At 45.7% G+C, this 24,364-nt stretch overlaps 2 protein-coding genes across 3 annotated transcripts in view; one reads left to right on the top strand and one right to left on the bottom strand.

Annotated features, from left to right (window-relative positions):
* The first annotated feature begins 1,874 nt into the window (after nucleotides 1-1,874).
* Nucleotides 1,875-9,929, top strand: LOC139449479 (uncharacterized). Its single transcript, XM_071230896.1, has 5 exons — nucleotides 1,875-1,956; nucleotides 2,498-2,716; nucleotides 4,050-4,069; nucleotides 4,400-4,635; nucleotides 7,000-9,929. Exons 1-5 carry the CDS (start codon nucleotides 1,933-1,935, stop codon nucleotides 7,332-7,334), a joined length of 834 nt encoding a protein of 277 aa, XP_071086997.1. The 5' UTR covers nucleotides 1,875-1,932; the 3' UTR covers nucleotides 7,335-9,929.
* Nucleotides 9,930-10,543: 614 nt separating this feature from the next.
* Nucleotides 10,544-24,364, bottom strand: part of LOC139449478 (trafficking protein particle complex subunit 11-like) — a 44,424-nt gene continuing 30,603 nt past the window's right edge. For both annotated transcript variants that reach the window (XM_071230895.1, XM_071230894.1), the window contains exons 25-31: nucleotides 24,255-24,314; nucleotides 22,794-22,919; nucleotides 22,102-22,209; nucleotides 21,492-21,543; nucleotides 20,331-20,668; nucleotides 19,408-19,575; nucleotides 10,544-11,634 (exon numbers count right to left, since the gene is read on the bottom strand). In XM_071230895.1, coding sequence (XP_071086996.1) covers nucleotides 11,602-11,634; nucleotides 19,408-19,575; nucleotides 20,331-20,668; nucleotides 21,492-21,543; nucleotides 22,102-22,209; nucleotides 22,794-22,919; nucleotides 24,255-24,314 — 885 coding nt within the window. In that variant the 3' untranslated portion in view covers nucleotides 10,544-11,601. The remainder of the gene's footprint in view (nucleotides 11,635-19,407; nucleotides 19,576-20,330; nucleotides 20,669-21,491; nucleotides 21,544-22,101; nucleotides 22,210-22,793; nucleotides 22,920-24,254; nucleotides 24,315-24,364) is intronic.

Raw genomic sequence — 24,364 nt, forward strand, 5'->3', positions numbered from 1 at the left:
TAATGAATCTGTCTTGTAGACCCACTATGTCCTGATCACCTAGACGAGAGAGTGAACCTATTCTGCACACAGTGCTATGTGCCTGTGTGCGTCAAATGTTGCCTCTGCCGACGAGTCCGAGGTCATAGTGCTGGACATTGGGAACATCAAGTCATACCTCTTGATCAGATGAAGGACTACATACAGGTGAGTACGGGTTGGGACAGGTCCCCAGCAACCTATCCATCACCACTCGCATCGTTCCGTAATCTTCATTAAGGCCTGTCCCGGAATGGCTCGAGTTGGTGACGAATGTCTATAATCTTGTCGTAAGAGTCAATCTCATTAAAATCAGATCTTAGTTCTCGCTATCGCTAATCGGCAGCGAGAACTTAGATCTGATTTGATCTGACGAGTGGACTTAAGAGATCGGGTGGTCAGGCTCGGTGATTTACTTTATTGCTTGGCATCGTACCCCGACGTTGGAGGTTGCTCGTTTCAGTTACTCATTTAAATGAGGACCCGTGAAGATCCGGGGTAGAATAGGTCTTCAGTAGCCCATGCTTGCCGTAAATGCGAGTATGCTTGTTGTAAAAGACAACTTACGGGATCGGATGGTCAGACTCGCTGACTTGGTTGATGCATGATCATTTTCGTGACTCGATGCTCATGATGTCAACCAATGGATTGTCTGGTCAAGACTTGATTATTTACAGAACGCCGTCAAATTGCTGGACAATTACTGAGTGTGGCTTTAACAAAACAAAAACAAAAATATAATAAGATCTTAGCTCTCAGAGACGAACAGAAGGTTTATTCACAAAAATCACACAGTGGTGTAGTGAACATACAGCTATTTACATTTTCTATATACATATATAGCTGAACGAAGATATGAGAGATCCAATTACGAGTCACTCAGAACGACCTTTCATGCGACTAATCCGAGCGTCGCTTACCAGATCGAGAAGGTGACAATCGGAAAGTGATTTTTAATCATGCCACCTTGAATTGGTTAACATGGGGTATTTCGAACGATGGCCTGTATGACGTACTGATTCCGTCAAAATATCTCGCTCCAGTGGGATAAACAATTGAAATGGAACAGACTGTCCATAGCCCGTGGAAAGTGCTGTCATACAATCACGGCCATCTCCAAGAAATTTCCGAATTTTCTTTTCTTCAGTTTTCAAATTTTGAATCAATAGTTTTCAAACCGTAGGCTGTAATGGAAGTCGCGAGTTTGAATATGGTGCCGAACAGCTCGAGAAAACTTCTTTCTTATTGGCCATTAAAGTTAGTGATATCATTGGTCCCGGCAAAGTTCGCAAAAGGTCGTTCTGATGTGACCTGTAATGGAATGACATCAGATCTTTGTTTGGCGGTAGCGAGTTGGTTGGTTGGTTGGTTGTTTAACGCCACACTCAGCAATATTCCAGTTATACGACGGCCGTCTGCAAGTAATCGAGTCTGGACCAGACTATCCAGTGATTAATATCGTGAGCATCGATCCACGCAATTGGGATCGATGATATGTATCAACCAAGTCAGCGGGCCTGACCACCCGATCCCGTTAGTCGCCTTTTACGGCAAGCATGGGTTGCCGAAGACCTATTCTACCCCGGAATCTTCACGGATTTCCGGCGGTAGCGAGTACAAAGATCTGTTTGACCACATGCTAGTCTGTCGGTGACTTGGTGTCATTGTATCGCCTTGGCCTGGACCGTTGCTCATGCTAACCACCATTGGTTTGTCTTCTCCAGATTCGATTAATTACAGGTCGTCGCCATGTGGCTGGAAAAATGCGAAGTTCGGCGTTAAACAACAAACAAATATTTGTGTGTACGTAGTCGATGAAGGCAGGCAGGTAACGTGTTGCAGGGGCTGCTGTCGGTGGCGGAGGGGTACCTGGCATCACGGAGGAGGGAGGAATGTAATTACCTGGAGAAACTGATGGCAGCGGAGGAGAAAATACAGGTGAGAAGAAAATCACAGCGTCTTCATACCACACCGACTGGCGTGTTAATGTTTCAGGTCAAATTCATGACCAAGACGTCGTTCGGTGAGAACTAAAGTAACGTTGAGACTGGAAGATCAGTATTTGCATCTCTGCTTTCACATATACATCTATTGGCAGTGGTAGCCTCGTGGTTAAAGCGTTCGCGCGACGCGGCGAAACCGGGTTTTATTCAACACATGGGTACAACGAGTGATGTCCATTCTTGGTATACAACGTCGTAATATGGTTGGAATATTGATAAAAACAACGACAACCTCTTCCTACTTCCTCACTCTCTCGCTATAGATCAGTAAGGCGATTTGGAGGATTTGTGAATGCTAGTGCATAACGCCTCTCGGTTCCATTCCTTGTCTGGGCCCCGTTGGACAAAGCATTACGATAGCCGTAAGCCTGTGTTAAGTTTGGGAGTTACGGTCGTATTAGCACTGCGATCGCCTTGTGGAACGGGGCCCCAAGATTTCTTATCTCAACGTCAAACTGCGCGTATTTGTTTTACAGGAAGAAGAGGAACCAAACCGCCAGACATCTGGAGAGCATCCGCATGGTATCCCAGCAACCGGAAGCCCCCAAATGCAGCTAGACGGGTGCTGTGTTCACCACAGGGGTATTGGCGAGCAGGCCCAACAGGTCACTGACCGACTCATTCAATACGATCGTCTGCTGCGCCGCTGTCAGGAAATAGCTACGTCATCGGGAAACGAGGACGGCGTGTGGACAGTAGGCATCTATCTATAACTCAATCAGAGCTCTGCCCGTGAAGATCCGGGGTAGAATAGGTCTTCAACAACCCATGCTTGCCATAAAAGGCGACTATGCTTGTCGTAAAAGGCGGCTAACGGGATCGGGTGGTCAGGCTCGCTGACTTGGTTGATACAGGTTATCGATCACAACTGCGTGGATCGATGCTCATGATATCAATCATTGGATTGTCTGGTCCAAACTGGATTATTTTACAGACCGCCGTCATATAGCTGGAATATTGCTGAGTGCGGCGTAAAACAACAAACCAAACCAAAACCAAATCAATCAAAGCTCCAGATAGGCTACGTATTGGCGTGAAATACGCAAAATAAATCACCATAACCCGTTTAGAGTTGTTTGCGTAGAAAGGCGCATGAATTGGAAAATAGAATTCCAATGGTATATATAACAACATTCTTAATTACCCAATGTGGCCTATTCAGTTTGCCTACCTGACTATCTTAACGCATCTTTATTTACTGATCCAATGCACGCATCGCCTACACATAAACTCTACAGCAGTGAACCATGCACAAAAGTGCTTTGTTTCGCGGCACCAGACACGCGAGGCAGCACACGAGGCAGCACACCAGGCAAAAATAGAACTAGCATTTTAAGCAGAATTTATTTTTTATTTTTTTATTTCATTGTTTTGAAAATACCCAATTGTCTGGACTGAAGGGGGTAAAGATATAACATCTGAGGAAATCAGGGGAGGGTCACCAACAAATTTCTTTGGGACATAAAACTGTTACATATTTGGAGGAAGGTGTGTGCGTGCGTGGGAGGGGGGTGGGGGTTTCGTGACAAAACACACATTTTATAATATACTCAAAAGGGCTTTTGCATTTTTGTCTTTTCATGGAGTGTCATGAAAAAAGGTACAAGTATATGGAGAGGGTTATACAAAATATGACAATAGTTAGGGAGGGTAATGTATTTTCAGTACATTAGAACCTCAAAAAATCTCTGAACCACCCACCCCTGTAAATAAAAGACCGGTCCCTCACTATTGGAAGAGTTAATCCAGTTTGACAATATCACATTTTGTAGCTGACGGAAAATGTGACAGCGAGTTTTCAAAGAATCCCTTGTTCCGAGTAACCAGTCCGTCATCCATTAGGTCGGCTCTCGTGACTGGACTCGGGAGTCCTATTTACCGTCATGTTACTGTAAATGTAGATATATACACGTGTTTGCCTTTTTCCAGGGTTCTTACAAATTCGCTAGATCGAAGATTACATGTGACTATGTATTCATCACAGTTCGTGGAACGTATTATTTATTGCTCTTCATTTCATCTTTTCAGAAACTCCCAGAATTCCGCTGGTAAGTTCTGGATACTGAAAACTTCTGGAAATATTCCATTTTTATGACAAATTGAAAGACATCTCAAGTAGTTATATATTTTGTTAGTTAGTTAAGGCTGCATTCAGCATTATCCCAGCTATATGGCGACGGCATCCGTGTAATGAAGTCTGGACAAAACACACCTTTGATTGATATTGTGAGCAATGACGTGGGAGTACGATGACAGGCAATTAACCAGGTCACCGAACCTGACCCATTATGTAGTCTCCTACGATCAGCATAGGTGTATAACGTAGTTTGCTTATATATTGTACTGACACATATATTCTCAATTTATTCCATGTGCAGCCTTCTTCAGAGTCTTGACCACTTGCCGGACCCCCCTCCTCCGATCATGGACCCACCACCCCCGTTCATAGACCCACCCGATTCCCCTTCTCCTATCATGGCCCTACCCACCACAGACTCATCCGACCCCCTTCCTCCTCCCATCATGGACCCACCCAGCTCTGACATCCATCCACCAACCATCGACCTGTCAAAGGCTATAGCGGATGTCACCAAGTGCTTCATGCCTGTTCAAGGTACTGTCAAAATATGTTTTGAAGCGTAGTCGCCAATTTGAAATTAGTGCCGTAAAGGACGAGAACGCTGCCATCTGATTGGCTAATGTCGACTTCTTATCTGTCATTCCATTGGTCGGTCAAAGTTCGCGCATGGTCGGTCTGGCGTGACCCGTAATGGGATATATAATAGTATTTACAAAATATCCAGCTAATCCCGTTAAATCAAAACAATAGTACTGTAATCCATTACTTCACTCACCGACCCGTGCAGGATTGCTGACTTGGTTAATGCATGTCATTGTATCCCAATTGGATCGATGCTCATGATGTCAATCACTGGATTGTCTGATCCAGACTCAGTTATTTACAGACCGTCGTCATGTAGCTGAAATGTTGCTGAGTGTGGCATAAACAACTAACAAACTTCATTCACCGAATGATCTTCTTGGCCTCATCAGCTTTGATACATACGTTTAGTTATCGGATTATTAATTTATTTACAAAGGGTCTTACAAAAGGACTGTCAATGATATGGATAATATTACTTATTATAATTCACATCCAATATTTAGATGTCTACGAATTTTCTCCCGTAAGAAATACTCGTAAACGTTAGATAATGGTATCCATGCCTGTTTGTTTTGCCATGGGCGCCACCATCTTTGAGTGAGATTGGTTTTACGCCGCATTTAGCAATATTCCAGCAATATCACGGCGGGCGGACACCAGAAATGGGCTTCACGCATTGTACCCATGTCGGGATTCGAACCCGGGTCTTCGGCGTGACGAGCGAACGCTTTAACCACTAGGCTACCCGACCGCCCCTCACCATCTCTGAACCAAGCGTGAATGACAACTATTTGTGTTTGCATGTGCACCTGTGAATTTAATCACTGCCTGTATGCCGTTTCACCTAGCAATAATAGCCGTTTTGGCTTGGGCTAGGCGCCGTTTTCGCTCCGTGCCGTTTTGCTGTGGTGCCGTTTCAGGTGCAACCCCGGAAATAAACCTGTTGCATTGGGGTAGAAAATGTTGAGCAGACGCTCGCAATGGCCAAACGAAAGGCTGATGACCTTGGTCAGTCGGTGTCAACTAAGGCTAAGCTGTTAAAGCTGCGTGTTAAATCATCACAAGCATACAAGGATCCATACCATGACATCTGGCCGTCCCTTGCTGCCTCAAAGAGGGGGCAGTCATTGGTTCACTGTGACGTGTGTGATGTCGACTTCTCCTGCTCGCATGCTGGTAAAATTGACTACAGTACTGACAAAAAGCTGAAATTACTGACAGATTATTAATGAACAGCTAGTATGGCAAGTGAAGGGTAAACAGGTCTGAGGCACTGTAGCTCACTTGATAATTGTTACATACAGAATTTGTTTTATCTGTTACAATTTGGGGTTTAATTGGTCTCGGGGCAAATGGGGACTGTTGGTCCATAAACTAAATAGTAGACCCAAATATTGCCCAATATCTTTTCTGGAAATGAAGAAGAGGTCTTCTGCAATTCTTTAAAGTTAGAAGAGAAGTCTTGCTTTTGACCCAAATTCCCATTTGAAACATGCTTGCTTCCTTGTGCAGACCCTACTAATCTTTGAGGAGTGGTGGGGTAGCCTAGTGGTTTTAGCATTTGCTCGTCAGGATAAAGTTCACGTCACGTCTGGGTTCGATTCCCCATATGGGTACAAATTGTGAAGCTCATTTCATGATATTGCTGTAATGCATGTATTCCTATTTAAAAGCGGTGTAAAACTGTACTCAATAGAAGTGTTGGGGTGGGCTAGTGGTTAAAAAGTTCGCTTGTAACGCAAAAGACCTTGGTTCGATGGGTACAATGTGTGAAGCCCATTTTGGGTGTATGCTACCATGGCTGGAATAATGCTCAAAGCATTGAAATTCATATTCACTCGCTCACCCCATACTTCATAATGGGCCAAGTCAGTCATGCTTCCTTTACTTCAGTAAGTGCATGTGTTAAACTTCAAGCCTGTCTTGTATCTTCTAGACCGCCTCCGTGGTCTTGTGGTAGAGCGTCCGCCCGGAGAGCGGAAGGTTCGGGGTTCGATCCCCGGCCGTGTCATACCAAGAGACGTTAAAAGATGGTACTTGTTGTTACCCTATCTGGCGCTCGGCATTAAGGGGCTAAAACAAGGACTGGTCGGCTCGGAGTCAGTATACTGTGTCTGAGTGGGGTATTCATGTTAAACTGCGGCATGGTATCTCAGTGTGCTAGCACTATAAATCGGCATCAGTCCGGACTAGTACAAGCAGCCACACAAACACACACACACGTACATGCACGTCGCTCTATAAGTGCAATAATCTTGGACGCGACGTTAAACCCCATTTCACCTCACCATCTTGTATCTTCTCTTGACACAGGCAAGCCCTGCTCTCCCAAGCTCCTTCCCCAGGAGTGTGTGGTGGACCAGCGGTCCGTGTCTCTCACCTGGACATACGACCCTAGTGATCACATAGGATACTTCACAGTGTACTACGAGACTGCAATATTCACCAATGGCCTGTGTAGTAATATGACAAGTGTGACGGTGACAGACTTTGGCCCAAGTTTTGGTCATGTCACGCTCCATGACCTTGACCCTGAGACAAGGTATAAGATATCGGTGACGGCCAGCAATGAGTTCGGAGAAAGTTCTCCTACTGAGCATCTGTATTGTCGAACCTCTGCCACCAAAACTGAACTATGTTTGTTATAGTGTATATCCATTGGCCTTATACTTTTTATTGGTTGGTTTACAATTTGTTTTGTTTAAACTTCAATGTTGGTGGTCAACATTATTCCATACTGCTACGAATGAAAGAAGAACAAACTTGTCACGCCATTGAAGCATGATTGCCAAAAAATGCCGAAAGATAATTGATTAGGTTTTTGGGTTAGAATAAAGATTTTTATATTTGTTTTTAACCATTTCTTATGACAAACAGCTGTGCCAGATTCACATTTTTGTTTAGTTGACCTAACTGTAAAAATCTGACCTAAAATAATTGTCAAAAGTCATACAATTTTTTTTTTTTAATTTCATGGTTTTTTCGGTCAGTCTTGTATAGCAACTGAAAAATAATGTAAGGCCTAATTATTTGTATGATCAGAGTGAATTGGTACTTCTACATCTCACCTCAAAAAATTATGTACATAATTTCCATTAACAAGGGGTTCTTCTAGACATTTTCAGATACTGGTATTTAGCTCAAGATCTACAGCAGATGTAAGTGAATATTCCCCCAAAAGGTTGATAATAATAAGAAACCTTTTAGCTGGTTTACAGGACCAATAATAAGACGTGAGTGAGTGAGTGAGTTGGGTTTAACGCTGCTTTTAACAGTATTCCAGTTATATCACAGCGTGCCAGGTTGATGTGGGAGGAAAGCCGGAAGTGATGCAGGTCTCAGACGTTCACCACTTCGGTGAAACCCACGAGCACGGGTATGGTGCTGACAAACCTAGAAACATAATCGGGGTGAACTGGGATTCGAACCCACAATCATAGGTTTCTGGCATGCCCAAGGAACGCAACTCTGCACAGTGAATTGTGACGCCTTAGATGACTGGGCTACCCGTGCCCCCAATAACAAGAAAGGAAAGGGCTTTGACACATAGTTCGACAGTGAAATAAGGAAAGTATTGAACAAAATGTCCCAATTTGGTACCAATTAATGTTGCTTTCTTGATATTTGTCTGCCACATGAATTTAGTTTAAAATACTAGATAACTCCCTGGTATGCCAAATGTACAACATGTATCATAGTGACTGCATATCGCACTATGATGTTCTTGTTCAATATTTACCAATATCTAAATTCCATAATATGTGAAATGTTCTAGAGTATATATTAAATATGCCTTGTGATATTCCCCTTCAACCAGAACTGACTACCCAGGAAGATCTGGGTAAGAATAGGTCTTCAGCAACCTATGCTTGTCTAAGAGGCGACTAAAGGGATCGGGTGGTCAGGCTTGCTGACTTGGTTGATGTATGTCATTGTATCACAATTGCGTGATGTTGATGATCATGATGTCATTAATCCACTGGATTATTTACAGGCATCCTTGATATAGCTGGAATATTGCTGAGTTTGGCGTTAAACAACGTACAAATTATTGCAATGACAGCACCTACCTCATCTTCCTGAGGCGAGGGTGTTAACTGACTATGAAAGTCCAGTTTCCACCCTGGCCGAACTAGGCTGGAATTTCCAGGCTCAATTGTAGTGCCAACTGTGGCTATTACGAGTTACCTTCTACGTCCCATCAACTGACCTTCAACTCACTTGCATTTGTTTCAAACAAAATAGCAGCGCCCTGTCAAGATGATCTGATCGATAATCAAAATCTTTATTGTAATAAAACAGGCCTTACCTCATGAAATGCATCAGATCACTTGAGCAACTTGATTAAAAACATGAAAATATTAGAAAAATCAGTTGTTGGTACACATGCTTTGCAAAACCAGCAGCCAACCAAAATCTGCACCTGGAAATCCATGCTGTTTGTGAACCAGATGTCTAGCTCATCACATGATTTTGATTGGACTATGCACAGACTCTTTAGTCCAGACAAAATAAAACTCTGAAATTCCAGCCTAGTTTGGCAAGGGTGGAAACTGGACTTTTCATAGTCAGTAAAATGCCCTTGCCTCGGGAAGATGCACCTACCTTTACATAAACATAGACAACCTCAAATGTTATGTAATTTCAATAGAAAAACCATATCAGCGCCTTTGTGTGCAGGCAGGTTGCAGTGTGGACAGCATGTCCTGTGTCACATGACCAAGTACAGTTAGCATTACAGTTCTTGCAGACTGTAAAACAGAGCAAAGCTGCAATTGAAGGGTGTCCCACAGAGCAGTCCAGGCTGCAACTGAAGGGTGTCCCAAAGAGCAGTCCAGGCTGCAACTGAAGGGTGTCCCACAGAGCAGTCCAGGCTGCAATTGAAGGGTGTCCCACAGAGCAGCCCAGGCTGCCGATTCTTGTACTGTTGGAGTGCGAGGATAAACTACCAGCATAATTGTATTGTATACCTATACAGTACTAATGTATATTTTATATATATCATCACTATGATCTGATACAGATTTACCATTATGGAATATCATCTTTTATACCATATGTATACACACCCACAGCCAGTCACACTCAGTGCTCTGTAATTCCATCACATTTATTGCACATCAATAAAGTCTTGACAAATGTATATGATTCAACATTGTGTAATACGATATTAATGTACTGATGACATAAGGCTGACAACTAGTTTCAGGTCTCGCACATTGACTAGAGTACAGGGTCATCAGGAGGCCTTTACCTAAGTACTACACAGTAGCTTGTAGCACAGTTACAGCGTGTATTTACACAAGCAATATTTATATATTTTGGTTTGTTTTGCTGATGGGAACAGTGCCTAAGATGCAGTATTTCCATACCCTTACATTCAAGTATACAAACAGTACCTCAATCTCATTAAAATCAGATCTTAGTTCTCGCTACCGCTAAACAAAGATCTGAGGACATCCCATTACGGGTCACGTCAGACCGACCTTGGGTGAACTTTGACCGACCAATGGAATGACCACTCAGAAGGCAGCTTTCTCGTGCTTTACGGCACTATTTTCAAATTGGCGACAACGCTTCGAAACATATTGTCACAAATACTCGATTAAAAAATTGAAACCTGAACAAAAAGAACATTCTGGAATAGCTAATTGATGGTCTAGATTGTATGGATTCAATCGTTAAACCCGTAACTATCGTTCGGAATACCCTGTGTGAAAGTTTTCGAGGATGCATGATTAGAAATCACATTCCGGCTGTCACTTTCATGATCTGGTAAGTGACGCTCTGATTGGTCGGATGAAAGGTCGTTCTGACGTGACCTCAACTGGGATGTCCTCAGATCTTTGTTTAGCGGTAACGAGAACTAAGCTCTGATTTTAATGAGATTGACTGTACCTACACTTGTTCCTCTCTCAGAATATGTACAAACATTAGCAGGCAGATATGTACACCTTGATGGAAACACTAGGCCAGTGGATGATAGCTAATCCAACATGAGAGAGACACAAATTATGCAATATTACCAAGTGATTTATACATTCAAACTGTTCATTCACACGGAACACAAAGTCCTGCTTAGAGAAGCGAACAAGCTAGAGTGTGACCATGTAAATATACTACTCAAACGGAGTTAATGAACCCAATCTTTTCAAATAATGAATTCATGTTCATGACAGATTAACTATAAAAACATTGGCTGTTCCTTAACTTCATTGGAGTTGTATATGTGGGAATGTTGTTCCGCTCTATTATAGATGAGATACTATAAAGGATAACTCTTTTCCTTGGTGAAACATTTTAAAACCGCTTTCAGCATGTTCAGTAATACAGATTTCAACAAAGACATTCCGACTCCACATAGATGGAAGCTCACTCAGTAAGGACAGGGCCAAACCTTGATAAATACTTCGGACCCGAGATGGCTGAACATAACGCTTATTCTACTCTCTCCATCCATCCACTACTCTCTCAATCGACTAATCTCTTCCACCAGGGTACCTTAACTTCACTTAACTTGAGACTTCAGCCCTAGTATTGTTCCATAATACTAGTGTAAATCTTCACTTTGAACTCTACATGCGCAGATCTCCTCTGCTTCCAACAATAAATCCATATCACATATGAATCAGTCAATCAAGGAATGCATATCTTAATGATCCACTGAAGATTGATTTATACAAATCGCCAAATTAACAAGCATAGAATAAATAAAACAAACATTATACACAATGTACAAGAAATGATAACTTCAAGTCACAGTCGTCTCATAAACTGTTACAACAAAGCACTGAGTGCTCTCTAAGAAGGCATATTAAAATGCTCTATTGATGAACTGTTGATGTCATAGCTTCATCAACAGAAATGTATCTTTGTTTGCTGACATTTCAAGGAGAGCTCCCTAACAATTTGACTTCATGCAGGCATCACCAAGGATTTTCCAGTCGGCTGCAACAGGAAAAAACAAATGTTTTTAGATTCAACCATTCTTGTTCATTCCAATATCACAGTTCCATCACAATTATATAACCACCATATCAGTCCTATCAATTATATAACTACCGGTACCATATCAGTCCTATTACAATTATAAAACCGCCAAATCAGTCCTATCACAATTATATAATCGCCATATCAGTCCTATCAGAATTATATAACTGCCATATCAGTCCTATCACAATTATAAAATCGCCATATCAGTCCCATCAGAATGATATAACCACCATATCAGTCCTGCCACCATATAACCACCATATCAGTCCTACCACAATTATATAACAACCATGACAGTCCTATCACAATTATATAACCACAATATAAGTTATGTCAATTATATAGCAACAATTTCAGTCATGTCAATTATATAACCTCAATATTGCAGTCATATAAAAAATATATCACAACTCTATCAAATATATCACAGTATTATTATCCCAACTATCTCCCATCAATGCTAACCAGTTGCCAAGTATGCAGGTCAGATTTCTTCTGAAGTGCCTTGACCCGCAATACATCTGATTATATACACTTCAGCTATCTGCTGTTGTGTCAAATAGTCCATTTCCATCTGTGTGTTATACCTTAAAAGAAACCTTTCTTAAAAACATTGATGATGCTTTTAGAGAGGTCTAAGATTTAGTGTAAATTTTTACAAACCTGTAGAGGTTATGAATTCTCTGATGAAATCCTCCTTGGGGCACTTATTGCATTTTCCTGGCTCAAGAAAATCTACATGACATAGTTGTAACCATTTTCCTTAATAAAAATTGTTACCACACAAAAAACTTTGTTTTTGTATGATATACGTCCACCCTTATGGTGCCTCACCCTCCACGGCGCGTCACGCCAAGGGAAGCAACTCTCACCCAAATCACTTTCCATATGTCTAATGCTGACGGAATGTGGGGAGGCGGGTGGCCGTGCCCCAAGGAGGATTTCATCAGAGAATTCATAACCTCTACAGGTTTGTAAAATTCTCTTTCAGATTAAATCCTCCTTGGGGCACTTATTGCATCAAGATAGACTCCTAAAGATAATCTAGGAAGTGGCATCCGTCAGCAACAAGCGCGCATAAATACATCGTATTTTGATTATTTCAATGAATAAACAAGAGTTCAATAAATGGAACCAACCTTATCGTGAGGCACCACCGTCGAAAGGCGGGGGCTGGAGACAGGGCGTTATCGACCATACACCATGAAAAGAGCCATTCTTTGTGGCTTATCATATCGAGAACTCGAGACACACACACCCCCCACCCCCCACACTTTTTTTGAACAAGTGATATTGGGGCACAGATCACGAGAGCCTATAAACCCGCACAGAGCTAGGCCAGAGGGTCCCCGTAATCGAAGGAGTGCATGTGCAAATACGATGATTATCGAGTGGTAATGGCTGGTATTGTATCGACCGTAGAAGATAAAATCCGGACCGTTACTGAGCAGTGTTATAACCGGTCCGGGCGGTCTAAAATCTCGAAGGCTCAATCGGCTAGAGATGTAGAACTTTGCCCAGTTCGGAGAACTGACTGACCAAACTGAGCACGCTCGCTTGAGTGTTTGTCGAGTTGGTAATGTTTGATGAACGTGCTCGGCTGGCTCCAAATAGCCGCGGAGCAGATCTCCTCAATGGGCAGAGCCGCGGCATACGCTTGTGTCGTAGCCACTGCTCTAACCGAATGAGCCTTCAACTTGGTAGGGGGGTCCCTGCCTTGAAGTGTGTACGCCGTACATATAGTAGAGACTATCCACCTGGAGATTGTTTGTTTGCTCGCAGGTGAGCCAGCCTTCCTACCGCCATAACAGCAAAATAGTTGATTATCCTTACGGATACCCTTAGTTCTGCTGATATAGGACTTAAGGGTCCTGCGGACATCCAAGACATGAGCATGTCTTGTAGTGGTCCCCGACGAAGAAGGCTGTGAAAGAGCAGGTAGCTCAATAGGAGCCGTCACGTGGAAGGCGTGTGCGACCTTAGGACGGTAAGAGTCCGGCAGGCGAATACTGACCCTGTCCCGGTGAAAGACAGTTAGTTCGGGATCGGCTGACATTGCGTGAATGTCGCCTACCCGTCTGCCGGACGTTACCGCCACAAGGAACGCCGTCTTCCAGCTCAACAGCTGAAGAGAGAGAGACGACAGATCCCGAAAGGAAGGACCGGACAGCCAATCAAGAACGATTGACAATTCCCAAGGGGGACTGATCCGCCGGACAGGCGGTCGGATCCTGTCCACACCTGCTAAAAAACGCTGCACTAATGGGTGCGCACCCAAAAGTGCCCCGTCGACGGGGACGTGAAAAGCAGCGATAGCTGTAGAGTACCCCCGGACTGTCGATGCGGCCAGGCCGACATCTAGTCGCGACTGGAGGAACTCAAGTACGGCTACGAGATCTGCAGAAAAGGGATCTGCAATCCCTCTATCGACACACCAGCGCGCATAGCAGGCCCATCTATCCTCGTACTGAACGTTTGTCGAATCCCTCCGCGAAGCCAGTATTGTGTCTGCAACTCGTGCAGGAATACCGCTCTCCTGGAGGCGATTCCGGACAGTGGCCAAGCCACCCACTGAATCCTGGGATTCGGGTGGAGGGCCTCGTTCTGGGATAGGAGGTCCGGTCGTAAAGGTAATAGAACAGGAGGCTGAGCCAGAAACCTGAGTATGACTGGAAACCAACTCTGCGCCGACCAAAGGGGTGCCAGGAGCACAAGTAGTCGCGCAGGCTGAGTGGCTAGCTGAGACAGGACCTTGGAAATCAGAGGTACTGGGGGGAATGCCCACAGAATTCTGTCCGTCCAATCTAGCTGGAAGGCGTCCGGTGCCACCGACCTCGGGTCGGGGACTCGGGAGCAGAACGTTGGTGTCTGGTGATTCACCCCAGACGCAAACAGATCCACCTGGAACAACCCGTATAACTGGGAGATAATCCCGAATATCCCCGGGTCGAGCCTCCACTCGTGAGGAGCGAGGATCCGGCGAGACAGAGCGTCCGCACGGACGTTGTCTACCCCCGGGAGATAAACAGGTAGCACCCTGATAACGTGTGAGTCGCACCATAGGAGGAACTGCCACGTCTCTTGGAGAAGCGACGGAGACACCGTTCCCCCCTGCTTCCGGATGTAAGTCATCGCCGTTTGGTTGTCCATCTCTAGACGCACCACTTGGCCACGAAGCAGATCCAGGAAGCGTTGGAACACCAACCTGACCGCTCTCAGTTCTAGCACATTGATATGCAGTTTGATCTCCTGCTGGGACCATAGTCCCGAGGCAGTGTGATCGTTCAGAACGCCTCCCCAGCCGGAGAGTGACGCGTCTGTTTGAACTGTGAGAGACGGCACGGGAGTGTCGAGGGGGAGCCCCCGGGACAGATTCCCGACCTCGGTCCACCACTGAAGGTGTGCATTGAGCCACTGCGGAGTCTCGAGAACAGTCTCGAGATCTTCCGAGTTCACCCAAAGTCGACGGAGCGCTTGTTGAATGGGTCTCATTCTCAAGCGCGCCCGCCAAACCACATCCACTGTCGCCGCCATGTTGCCCAGTAACTGGAGCCATGTACGAGCAGTGTGACTGGCGGACAGAAGGAACTGAGAAGTAACACTTCTGACCTTGGTAATGCGATCTTGTGACAGAGATACAATTCCGCTCACCGTGTTGAAATTCGCCCCTAGGAAGACTAGATTCTGAGTAGGGCTCAGATCTGACTTCTTGAGATTGACTATCCACCCTAGAGTGATCAGAATATCTATCACTTGTTGTGTAGCTATCTGACTCAGGGATTGCGATAGAGCTCTTAGTAACCAGTCGTCGAGGTACGGATGGCAGAACCGACCTTTTGACCTGGCCACTTGGGCGGGAATCAACATCAGCTTGGTGAACACCCTCGGGGCCGTAGCGATCCCGAATGGTAGAACCCTGAACTGATAACACCTCCCGTCGAAAGAAAACCTGAGGTATTTCTTGAACTCGGGGTGTATGGGTACGTGGAGATAGGCGTCTTTTAGGTCTATTGACGTTAGCCATTCTCCGGTCTCGACAGCTGAGATCACCGAGCGCAGTGTCTCCATCCTGAAGGACGGTACCTCTATAAGTTTGTTCAGCCTTCTCAGATTGAGAATAGGCCTGAACCCTCCGTCTTTTTTGGTGACTAGGAAATATGTCGAGTAGAAGCCCTCGCTTTCCTGTCCCACGGGAACCGGTTCAATCGCAGCCTTCATAAGAAGTGCGTCGACCTCGGCACGGAGGAATTCCGCCCTCTCTAGGGTAGCAGGCACCGGAGTGTGCTTTATCCCGGAGAAGGGGGGCGGATGGTGTTTCCACCGAGGCAAATGGCCATCCCTTAGAGTGGACAGGGTCCAGGGATTGGATGTGACTGTCTCCCATTCCTGCAGGAATAGAGCCAGTCGGCCGCCTACGGGGACATCCGGCTTGAGGCAGTGGACCCCGGCTGTCGGCAGTTCGATAACATGCGACCGTGGGTCCGCCCGGGGCACTTCGGGCGCTAATGGGAACCCGATGGGTTCCCGGCCCCGCGAAAAGGCTGCTGGCCTCGACCAGCTGCCCTGCCCCGGCCCCTGCCTCTCTTGCTCCTCCCGGCGCCCTTACCTGAAGGAAGCGGCTGCTTCCAAGCAGGTGCAGACTTCTGACCCGGCGCATCAGCGTAGGAGGAAGCAAGTGGAGAGGTCCGCTTACGCGGTTTAACGCATGGTACCTCCAACAAGGCCTTAGAATCCTTGATGGAGGCATACAACTGTGCGGCCTCTCGGACCACCTGCTGAGCCCCAGGGAAGAGGGTGGCACCCATCTTATATGGCAAAGCAAGTAGATCCTGGCGTGTGGAAGCCGAGTATTTGGATACCGACATCCACAGCCTGCGCATGCCCATGACTGCGCACATCATCTGCGAGGCACAGCTACGAATAGCGTCCCTGGCAAGATGACTATGTACCTCCGTCAGTTGCGCGGCCAACTCCGAAGAGTCGGCCGGCCCCTCTCCCGCTAACTCCCTCTGTACGGCCGACAGATAAGCGGAGTGTACGGACACCCGGAGCTACTGACATGCGTTACGATATTGCTCCTCGAAGCAAACGTAAGCAGCCTTCAGCTCCGTACCGCACGCGGGAAAGGGTGGCAACCGCCGGCCCTGCTTGACCTTAGCCAAGTTGGGGGTCGAAGACCCCCCCAGGGTAACGGAGGTCCAGACGCATTCGTCCACCACCGGTACCTCAAAATCACCATCCTCTGCTAACGGGTACCGCTTAATAAGTTCGGGCAGGTCGAACTTCCTGCGGGCACCCGACAACAGAGGATTGATGACTTCATGCACCAATGAGGACAGAATACGGAGCCGCACCTGGGGCGCCTTGCTCGGAGCAAAAGCGTCCCCCGGAAGGCGGAACTCAGTCGGATCCGACTGGGGCATAGGCGCAGCCACCTGAGGCAGTACCTGGACAATCTTGTCCCGTACATGCCTCAACGAGGAAACGAAGGAAAATGTTCCCGAGGTCTCCGAGTCGTCTCCCCCCTCCTCCATCCACTCCTCCTCTCTCGATTCCGAGCCGAAATTAATCGACTCTTCCCCGAGAGAAGAGGCAGACGAAGTCGGAAGGGGACGCCCGAAGGCCTGGGCCTTCGCATCCCCGGGCTGCACCCGGCCCGAAGCCGAGTCCCGGTCCCGAGGTGCCGGGGGTTCAAGGGAACCCACCTGGCTCTGGGCTAGCAATCCGCTAGAGGAAGCCTCGGCCTCGGAAGAGGCGTCTGGCTCCGCTAGGGAGAACTGTGCGTCGGTAGTGAACGGGCCAGTGCCCGCCACCCCTCCGCTGGGGAGCGACCTCGAGCCGGCGCCGAAGCCCGGTCTGAGATCGTCCCCGAGACCAAGTGGCCTGCCTCGGCCGACGCCGGGCATATCACAAGGTCTCGAAGCCGCGTCCGGCGCCGACAACGGGGAAGGCTCGGTCCGCATCTCCTCTCGGAGCTGAGACTTTACCTCCTCCATCATTGACGCCATCTGCGACCTCAACAAGGCAGAGATGTCTGCCAAAGACGGTGCAGGAGAGGGTGCAGTGATTGTGACGGGGACCCTAGAGCCTTCTCCCCCGGCCCCCGGGGAGGGAGCGGAGGAGACAGTCTCAGCTGCTTTTTTCCCCTTTCTTACTTTTTTAGATGGGGGGGGGGGCGGTCTTTGCCGATCTAATGTCCACCCCCGCCTTCAATAGACCCTTAAAGTGTAAGAGGTCCACCTTCCTCTTTTTTTGCGCCCGTGGTGTGAATGCAACACAGATCGGGCATGACCCATCGTCATGCCCATCTTCGGCCAAACACTTTATGCAAGTATCATGCCTGTCTTGGGGGGGAATCGAAGCCGAGCACCCCGTACACAGTTTGAAGGTCTGTAAAAAAGACCGTAATTTTTTAGTTTGGCGGGAAGGGTAATAAAGTGTATCAGTGCGATTGAAAGATCGGAAAGATACGTGCATAAATTGTGCAACTAGAAGCAAAGGCGTAATTTAGAATGCGATTGGTAACGCGATACTAATAGCCAATGTCGTAGTATAATTATAACACCAAAGTGGGCGTGTTACGCGCGAAGGTGTAAAAAAAACCCGTAAAAAAGGTAAGTGTAATTTAAAAATAAATAACACACCACCTTGGGTTTATTAAAAGAAAAGATTGTAGGCTAAAGCCCGATGATATAACATTAAAAAACCCAAGCCGTTTTTGATGGCCCTGGTGTTACATGTATCATACGTGGCACTACAAAATGGACGCTACTACGGCCTTTGTTTTCAAAGGTATCGTACACGTGTCACATAATTACAACTTTATAACTTCACAATGCGATGTATTACGCCTTTGCATGAAAGAAATGTACCATACATACAGTTTGGTCTGCCATGGTTCTTGTACGAACGATTATCTTGTACTTTGTTTTGTCTTGAAAAAAACAGCACGTCTGTCTTAGTCAGATGACATAAGGAAAGTGATTTGGGTGAGAGTTGCTTCCCTTGGCGTGACGCGCCGTGGAGGGTGAGGCACCATAAGGGTGGACGTATATCATACAAAAACAAAGTTTTTTGTGTGGTAACAATTTTTATTAAGGAAAATGGTTACAACTATGTCATGTAGATTTTCTTGAGCCAGGAAAATGCAATAAGTGCCCCAAGGAGGATTTAATCTGAAAGAGAATTGACAGTGAGTGAAGGCTGTCTTGGACAGTATCCCAGTCCTATCACGGCAAGTCAGCTTGATGTCAGAGGAATGCCCTGCACGTCTCTGACATTTACCACTTTTGTGAAACCCAAAAGCATGGGGATGGTGCTGATAAACCTAGCAACAAAATCAGGCAAACTGGGATTGGAACCCACAATCCTAGATTTCAAGTTGCGGCACCTTAGACAACTGGGACACCTGTGACCCCTTTGAGCCACTGTCCAGCTATGTCAGGGTTGCCTGTAAATAATAACGTCTGGGCAAACAATAGGTGGTTGACAGCAATTCCTCAGTACAAAGATAGGGTGGTTGGGTAGCCTAGTGGTTAAAGTGTTCGCCCGTCACGCCGAAGACCCGGGTTCAATTCCCGACATGGGTACAATGTATGAAACCCATTTCTGGTGTCCCCCGTCATGATGGAATATTGCTAAAAGCCGCGTAAAACCATACTCACTCACTCAGTACAAAGTTTGACCATCATGTTGATTTAGATCAAATGTTACCATGTAGGGACGTACCTTGATAAATATGGATGTCGGCAGCATCTTCTGCACAATCTCATCCATGGTTCCCGGGTAGCGCAGCATGTTGACGTGCAGCTTGGGAAGGGTCACATGACCCGCGATGAGCGGGAAGAGGTTGTACATGAGCTGGTAGTCACTGTGGGGGAGAACACGGAAGTGGATCTGGAAAAAGAAGTCAAGGATATGTATCTCCACTGTCATCAACATACTGATGGTAATTAATAAGGGAACGGTTCAAATAGGAAGCATCTGTTTGATAGGACGCCCTCCTGATTATTCATAATCCCAAACTGGCTTTCACAGGAGATATCCATTGGTGAAATCTGGCAATGTTTCTTAGGGGACATTGCAGCAATGTACATGTAATGTCATCACAATGCTTTGCAGACCGTTGTGACATCATCAGTTACAAGTACCATGACATCACAATCAAATGACATCACTAGTTTCTCTGCCAACAGCCTGTTTATAAACTGAGAAAGATGGGAGAAAATGTTTGGATGATAAATAGAATATCACCCATGTGTATTCTGATATCAACACTTGGCAATCCTTAGAGTTTTAAAATTTTATCGAGGAGTGTTGATATATTTAATATCAACAGACACTTGGGGCAGATTCTCTATGTGTTACACAAGCCATTTGTCCAAACCTAGCTGTGGAATAGTTGGATTCAACTCACAATGTTGTATATTCCTACAATCTGTTCCTCAAATTTCTACCAGCCCCAACTTGGAACATATTAGCTGAGCTTACTAGAGCGAAGATAATGTTTTGTAACTACGGTTTTGGACTAGACTTCAGTTTTATGTAGTAGACCCAACTGGACACTGGAGATCTCAAGATGTCACTGTATTATGAAGCTTTGAGAGATAAATTCCAAAATATTTTCCAAAACTTTCTCAAAACAATTTTACCAGTTTATTGCCAGCAAACATGAAGCTGTCACTGGCATCCATCGAGACTTCCATCTCCTGCAGGTATGGAGTCCGGTTCTTGATGACGTAGCACAGCGACAGCAGAGTCTTCACGCAGCCGAACGCGGGTAGTTGCAGCCGCACTGAGATGGGGATGTGTTCAATGTTGACGGTAGGCAGGGGGAAGGAGGTGGTGACGTAGGGGATGTTGGCGGTGTCACTGTCGGCCTTCCTCCGCCAGTTGACTGTGTAGGTACCGAGCGTGACAGACAGATGGACAGACGCTTCGGCTAGCAGGCACAGACACTCAGCTGCACACTCATTCTTCTTTAAGCCAACTGAAACATAACATTATTGTTTCAATTCATCAGGGTGAAATATCAACACTCTCTCAAAGTAGGTGAGGTGCAATGGTATGTTGCACTTACATAGCGATGTGTGTTTGCGTGTTCGCCTGTTCGGACTTTTGTCGATTTTATTGTGCTAGCCTAGCAAGATCCCATGTCGCAGTTTTAACATGAATACTCCACTTAAACACAGTATGCTTCGAGCCACCCGGTCCTTGTTTCAGCCCCTTTATGCCAAGTGCCAGGGAGGGTAACAACAAGTACCATCTTTTTAAATCTTTTGGTATGACGTGGCCAGGGATCAAACCCTCGACCCTCCACTCTCCGTTATATTCATACTAGTAAAATCAAAACATGCAAAAGTTTCAAGTGTTCATGTTAAAGAAGTTCCTGTTAAACAACAAACAAGTCACTGCTAAACATAGTAAGCACTTCTCTATATACTTCAAAATGGTATCTGTAATATACAGAAATGGTTCTTATATGAGAAAGATCGAGTGGGGGAGGAGCTGTGCACGGGTGTGCTTCCCACCTTCTGAATCATGCTAATCATGTTAACATATAAAAAGCATATTCATAAGTGAATAATTTGGTGACATTTTGCAAACAAATATAATAATTTATTGCCTAAATTTTGGCTCAAAAGCAAATAGTGAATTGTTTTCACACATCTAGGATTCAAATAAGCTGTGCACTCCCCATCCATTTTAAAGAAAGAAAGGACACTGATAACCCAAACTCCTTTTAAACAAGCTGTAACCCCAATCCACTTAAAGAGCTGGCCTCCCCTGTGGTAGTGCAAAAATCATCTCACCTCCCTCAATCTGCGACTCAAACTGGTCACTGGCTGTCTTGATGTACTCTGTCTGAAATGAAGATATGTCACTGAGAGATCATCGGGATCCTGGCGATTCCTGTAGTACCTGGCATACTGAATGTGTATGTAGCTTATTTGCCGAATAAGTACCCTGGTCATTGAGAAAATTTACAAATTGATGCGCTTTACTAAGGATATACATAACACCACCAACTTGAACTGTCACATGACCTGTCACATGACCTACACTCACCAGTTCACTGATCTGTATCTCAATAGGCCATGCTGACGTACATCGTATATCTGGCATCACATGACCTATCACATGACCTACACTCACCAGTTCACTGGTCTGTATCTCAATATGCCACGCTGACGTACATCGTATCTCGGGCATCACATGACCTGTCACATGACCCTCACTCACCAGTTCACTGGTCTGTATCTCAATAGCCCACGCTGACGTACATCGTATCTCGGGCATCACATGACCTGTCACATGACCTACACTCACCAGCTGTACTTCACTTGTCTGTATCTCAATAGGCCACGCTGACGTACATCAAATCTCAGGCATCACATGACCTGTCACATGACCTACACTCACCAGCTGTACTTCACTGGTCTGTATCTCAATAGGCCACGCTGACGTACATCGTATCTCGGGCATCAAAAGGAATGGCTCCTCTGCCTGTACCACATCAACTGGCTCGAACTAGAACCAACAAATGATGTTCCACATTAGACATGGAGTATAAAATTTATTGTCTTCTCATATTATTTTCTTGTTGCAAACAATGCCTAAAATCTTTGCTTGTTTGTTTGTTGTTTAACACCACACTCAGCAATATTCCAGCTATATCATGTATATGAAGGTGGTCTGTAAATAATCAAGTCTGATCAGACAATCCAGTGATTGATATCATGAGCATCAGTCCACGCAATTGGGATACTATGACAAGTATCAATAAAGTCAGCAAGTCTGACCGCCCGATCCCGTTAGTCACCTCTTCCAACAACCATAGTCACCTCTTATGACAGGCATGGGTTGCTGAAGACCCATTCTAACCCAAATCTTCACGGGTGAGGCCTATAAGCAAGAAGTGCAGAGGAGAAATGATACTGGGTATTGCATATCTCACTTTAACTTAATATGTATTTTATTATACTTTTACAACACATTATTCTTGAAAATCTGTAATTATAGTATATCAGTATTCATCCAGGAACAAAATTGAATTTGATAACTTCACTCTTTTCACTGTTGGTGATAGTTATCAATGCCAGTGTCCCCCTCACCTTCATGGACTCGAGTTTGATGGACACCTCGAAGGGAGAGATGATGGATAGTGTGATGGTCTCCTCCTTGTCACACACACAGCTGATTCTGTCACTCCGGTGTTCCACCTCGATGTTGTACCGCACCTGGAACAAACAGACACTGCAGTCACACAGTCAGTCACAGGCACTATACAGTCACACAGTCAGACACAGACACTCTACAGTCACACAGTCAGTCACAGACACTCTACAGTCACACAGTCAGTCACAGACACTCTACAGTCACAGACACTACAGTCCCACACACTGATTCTGTCACTCCGGTGTTCCACCTCGATGTTGTACCGCACCTGGAACAAACAGACACTGCAGTCACACAGTCAGTCACAGACACTATACAGTCACACAGTCAGTCACAGACACTCTACAGTCACACAGTCAGTCACAGACACTACAGTCACACAGTCAGTCACAGACACTATACAGTCACACAGTCAGTCACAGACACTCTACAGTCACACAGTCAGTCACAGACACTATACAGTCACACAGTCAGTCACAGACACTCTACAGTCACACAGTCAGTCACAGACACTACAGTCAGACACAGACACTCTACAGTCACACAGTCAGTCACAGACACTATACAGTCACACAGTCAGTCACAGACACTATACAGTCACACAGTCAGTCACAGACACTATACAGTCACACAGTCAGACAGACACTCTACAGTCACACAGTCAGTCACAGACACTCTACAGTCACAGACACTACAGTCCCACACACTGATTCTGTCACTCCGGTGTTCCACCTCGATGTTGTACCGCACCTGGAACAAACAGACACTGCAGTCACACAGTCAGTCACAGACATTCTACAGTCACACAGTCAGTCACAGACACTCTACAGTCACAGACACTACAGTCCCACACACTGATTCTGTCACTCCGGTGTTCCACCTCGATGTTGTACCGCACCTGGAACAAACAGACACTGCAGTCACACAGTCAGTCACAGACACTCTACAGTCACACAGTCAGTCACAGACGCTCTACAGTCACACAGTCAGTCACAGACACTATACAGTCACACAGTCAGTCACAGACACTACAGTCACACAGTCAGTCACAGACACTCTACAGTCACACAGTCAGTCACAGACACTATACAGTCACACAGTCAGTCACAGACACTATACAGTCACAGACACTATACAGTCACACAGTCAGTCACAGACACTACAGTCACACAGTCAGTCACAGACACTCTACAGTCACATAGTCAGTCACAGACACTATACAGTCACACAGTCAGTCACAGACACTACAGTCCCACACACTGATTCTGTCGCTGTGTTGTTCCGCCTGGATCTGACACTATTTGAAGGTTCATTGAGCTGAGTTAGCCAGGTGTAGTTGGTGTATAGCCCAAACATTGCTACAGCGTGAGAAATACTGCAGCATGGTGAAAACTCACCTTAGTAAATACTGTTCTGTTGCCTGACTGCAAACTTTTCAGGTAGAATGTCCTCAGAATCTGAAACATGTAGTTACACCTGCCGGAATACATTCCAACACATCCCATAT

Source organism: Haliotis cracherodii, unplaced genomic scaffold, assembly GCF_022045235.1.
Source record: "Haliotis cracherodii isolate W230 unplaced genomic scaffold, xgHalCrac1.p SCAF_8, whole genome shotgun sequence".
Lineage (NCBI taxonomy): Eukaryota > Metazoa > Mollusca > Gastropoda > Lepetellida > Haliotidae > Haliotis > Haliotis cracherodii.